The sequence below is a fragment of the Coturnix japonica genome, unplaced genomic scaffold (genome assembly GCF_001577835.2).
Source record: "Coturnix japonica isolate 7356 unplaced genomic scaffold, Coturnix japonica 2.1 chrUnrandom695, whole genome shotgun sequence".
NCBI lineage: Eukaryota > Metazoa > Chordata > Aves > Galliformes > Phasianidae > Coturnix > Coturnix japonica.
Genome location: NW_015440059.1, coordinates 18,637 through 21,759, shown reverse-complemented (window position 1 = coordinate 21,759; position 3,123 = coordinate 18,637). Strand labels below are relative to the sequence as shown.

The window sequence follows — 3,123 nt, the reverse complement described above, 5'->3', positions numbered from 1 at the left end:
CCATTGGGGTCTATTGGGTCCCACTGATGTCTATGGGGTCCCATTGCTGTCTATGGGATCCCATTGGTCCCTATGGGGTCTATGGGGTCCCATTGGGGTCTGTGGGGTCCCATTGATGTCTATGGGCTCTATGGGATCCCATTGGTCCCTATGGGGTCTATGGGGTCCCATTGATGTCTATGGGGTTTATGGGGTCCCTATGGGGTCTATGGGGTCCCATTGGGGTCTATGGGGTCTATGGGGTCCCATTGGTGTCTATGGGGTCCCTATGGGATCTATGGGGTCCCATTGGTCCCTATGGGGTCCCATTGATCCCTATGGGGTTTATGGGGTCACCCCACAGACCGCGATGCTGAGAGCGAAGAGGAGGAGGAGGAGGAGCCGGAGCTCAGGAAACCCACAGGGGAGGAGGTGGGTTATGGGGTCTATATGGGGTCTGTATGGGGTCTATATGGGGTTATGGGGTCTATATGGGGTCCATATAGGGTCTATATGGGGTTATGGGGTCCATATGGGGTCTATATGGGGTTATGGGGTCCATATGGGGTCCATATCGGGATATGGGGTCCATATGGGGTCTCTATGGGGTTATGGGGTCCATATGGGGTCTCTATGGGGTTATGGGGTCTATATGGGGTCCATATAGGATCTATATGGGGTTATGGGGTCCATATGGGGATATGGGGTCCATATGGGGTCCATATGGGGTCTATATGGGGTTATGGGGTCCATATGGGGTCCATATGGGGTTATGGGGTCTGTATGGGGTTATGGGGTCCATATGGGGTTAATGGGGTCCCTATGAGGTTAATGGGGTCCCATTGGTGTCTATGGGGTCCCTATGGGGTCTATGGGGTCCCTATGGGGTTAATGGGGTCCCATTGGTGTCTATGGGGTCCCATTGAGATCTATGGGGTCCCATTGATATCTATGAGATCCCTATGGTGTCTATGGGGTCCATATGGGGTCATGGGGTCTATATGGGGTTATGGGGTCCATATGGGGTCCATATGGGGCTATGGGGTCCATGTGGGTTCCATATGTGGTTATGGGGTCCCTATGAGGCTATGGGGCTCCTATGTGTCCCTATGGTCTCTATGTGTCCCTATGTGTCCCTGTGTGTCCCTATGGGGTTTCTATGGGGTCCCTATGGGGTTTCTATGTGTCCCTATGGGTTCCCTATGGGGTCCCTATGGGTCGCTATGGTTGTAGGGCACAGCGAGCAGCGAGGTCCGTGCGAGTGAGGAGATGTCGACGCTGGTCAATTACGTGGAGCCCGTCAAGTTCAAATCCTTCAGCGCTGCCGCCAGTGAGGGGAACTTGTGGGGCACTTATGGGGCAGGGGCACTTATGGGGCACTTATGGGGCAGGGGCACTTATGGGGCAGGGGGTACTTATAGGGGGTTGTGGGGTCCCTTATGGGATTGTGGGGTCTGCTATGGGGCTGTGGGGCTCTCTATGGGGCAGTGGGGCTCCCTATGGGGCTATGGGACTCTCTATGGGTCTATGGGGTCACTTATGGGTCTGTCTATGGGGCTATGGGTCTCTATAGGGCTGTGGGGTCACATATGGGGCTGTCTATGGGTCTATGGGGTCACTTATGGGGCTGTCTATGGGGCTATGGGTCATTTATGGGGCTGTGTGGTCACTTATGGGTCTCTATGGGTCTATGGGGTCACTTATGGGTCTGTCTATGGGTCTATGGGGTCACTTATGGGGCTGTCTATGGGGTCACTTATGGGGCTGTCTATGGGTCTATGGGGTCACTTATGGGGCTGTCTATGGGGTCACTTATGGGTCTGTCTATGGGGCTATGGGTCTCTATAGGGCTGTGGGGTCACTTATGGGGCTGTCTATGGGTCTATGGGGTCACTTATGGGTCTCTATGGGGCTATGGGGTCACTTATGGGGCTGTCTATGGGGCAGAGCGGGACAAGGCGTTTGAGATGTCGTCGTTCGTGGAGACCAAAGGGCTGGAGCAGCTCACCAAGAGCCCCACGGAATTCGTCGAGTATCCTATAGGGACTTATGGGGCAGGGGGACTTGTGGGGCACCCTATGGGCTCCCTATGGGGTTTATGGGCTCCCTATGGGTCTCTATGGGGTTTACGGGCTCCCTATGGGTCTCTATGGGGTTTATGGACTCAGTGGGTTCTATAGGGTCCCTATGGGGTCCCTGTGGGCTTTACAAGGTCCCTTTGGGGTTTCTAGGGTTTCTATGGGCTCTATAGGGTCCCCATAGGGTTTATAGGGTCACTATGGGCTCCCTGTGGGCTTTATAAGGTCCCTATGGTGTTTATGGGCTCCTTATAAGGTCCCTATGGGGTTTATGGGGTCCCTCTGTGCTCTATAGGATTCCTATGGGCTCCCTATGGGTTCTATAGGGTCCCTATGGGGTCTCTATAGGCTCTGTAGGGTCCCTATGGGGTTTATGGGCTCTATAGGGTCCCTATGGGTTAATGAGCCCCCTATATGCTCTATGGGGTCCCTATGGGGTTTATAGGGTCCCTATGGGCTCCCTATGGGTTCTATGGGGTCCCTATGGGGTTTATGGGCTCCCTATGGGCTCCCTATGAGCTCTGTAGGGTCCCTATGGGCCCCCTATGGGCTCTATGAGGTCCCTATAGGGTTTATGGGACCCCTATTGACCCCCTATGGGGTCATGGGGTCCCTATGGGGCTTATAGGGTCCCTCTGTGCCCTATAGTGTCCCCATAGGCCCTATAGTCCCCCTATGTTCCCTATGGCCCCATATATCTCTATGTGCGGCTCCTTAGCGCCCCCTACAGGTACAACAAGCGTCAGCTGAGCCGGGTTTACCCCAAAGGGACCCGAGTGGATTCATCCAACTTCCAACCTCAGCTCTTCTGGAACGCAGGCTGCCAAATGGCCGCCCTCAACTTCCAGACCCTCGGTCAGACCCATAGCTGCCCCATAGCTGCCCTATAGCGGCCCTATAACGGCCCTATAGCGGCCATATAGCGCTGTAATGCAGTGCTGCCACCTAGCGGCCATTAATGGAACTGCAGTTCAGTGCTGTCACCTAGTGGTGGTTAATGGAACTGCAGTTCAGTGCTGCCACCTAGTGGTGGTTAATGGAACTGCAGTTCAGTGCTGCCACCTAG

General features: G+C 54.7%; 1 protein-coding gene across 1 annotated transcript in view; it reads left to right on the top strand.

Annotated features, from left to right (window-relative positions):
- LOC107307599 (1-phosphatidylinositol 4,5-bisphosphate phosphodiesterase beta-3-like) overlaps window positions 1-3,123 on the top strand; it is a gene marked incomplete at its 5' end in the record, with an annotated part of 23,955 nt that overhangs the window by 8,672 nt on the left and 12,160 nt on the right. The window contains 4 exon segments of the mRNA XM_015851123.2: window positions 344-411; window positions 1,213-1,309; window positions 1,927-2,011; window positions 2,788-2,912. Coding sequence (XP_015706609.1) covers window positions 344-411; window positions 1,213-1,309; window positions 1,927-2,011; window positions 2,788-2,912 — 375 coding nt within the window.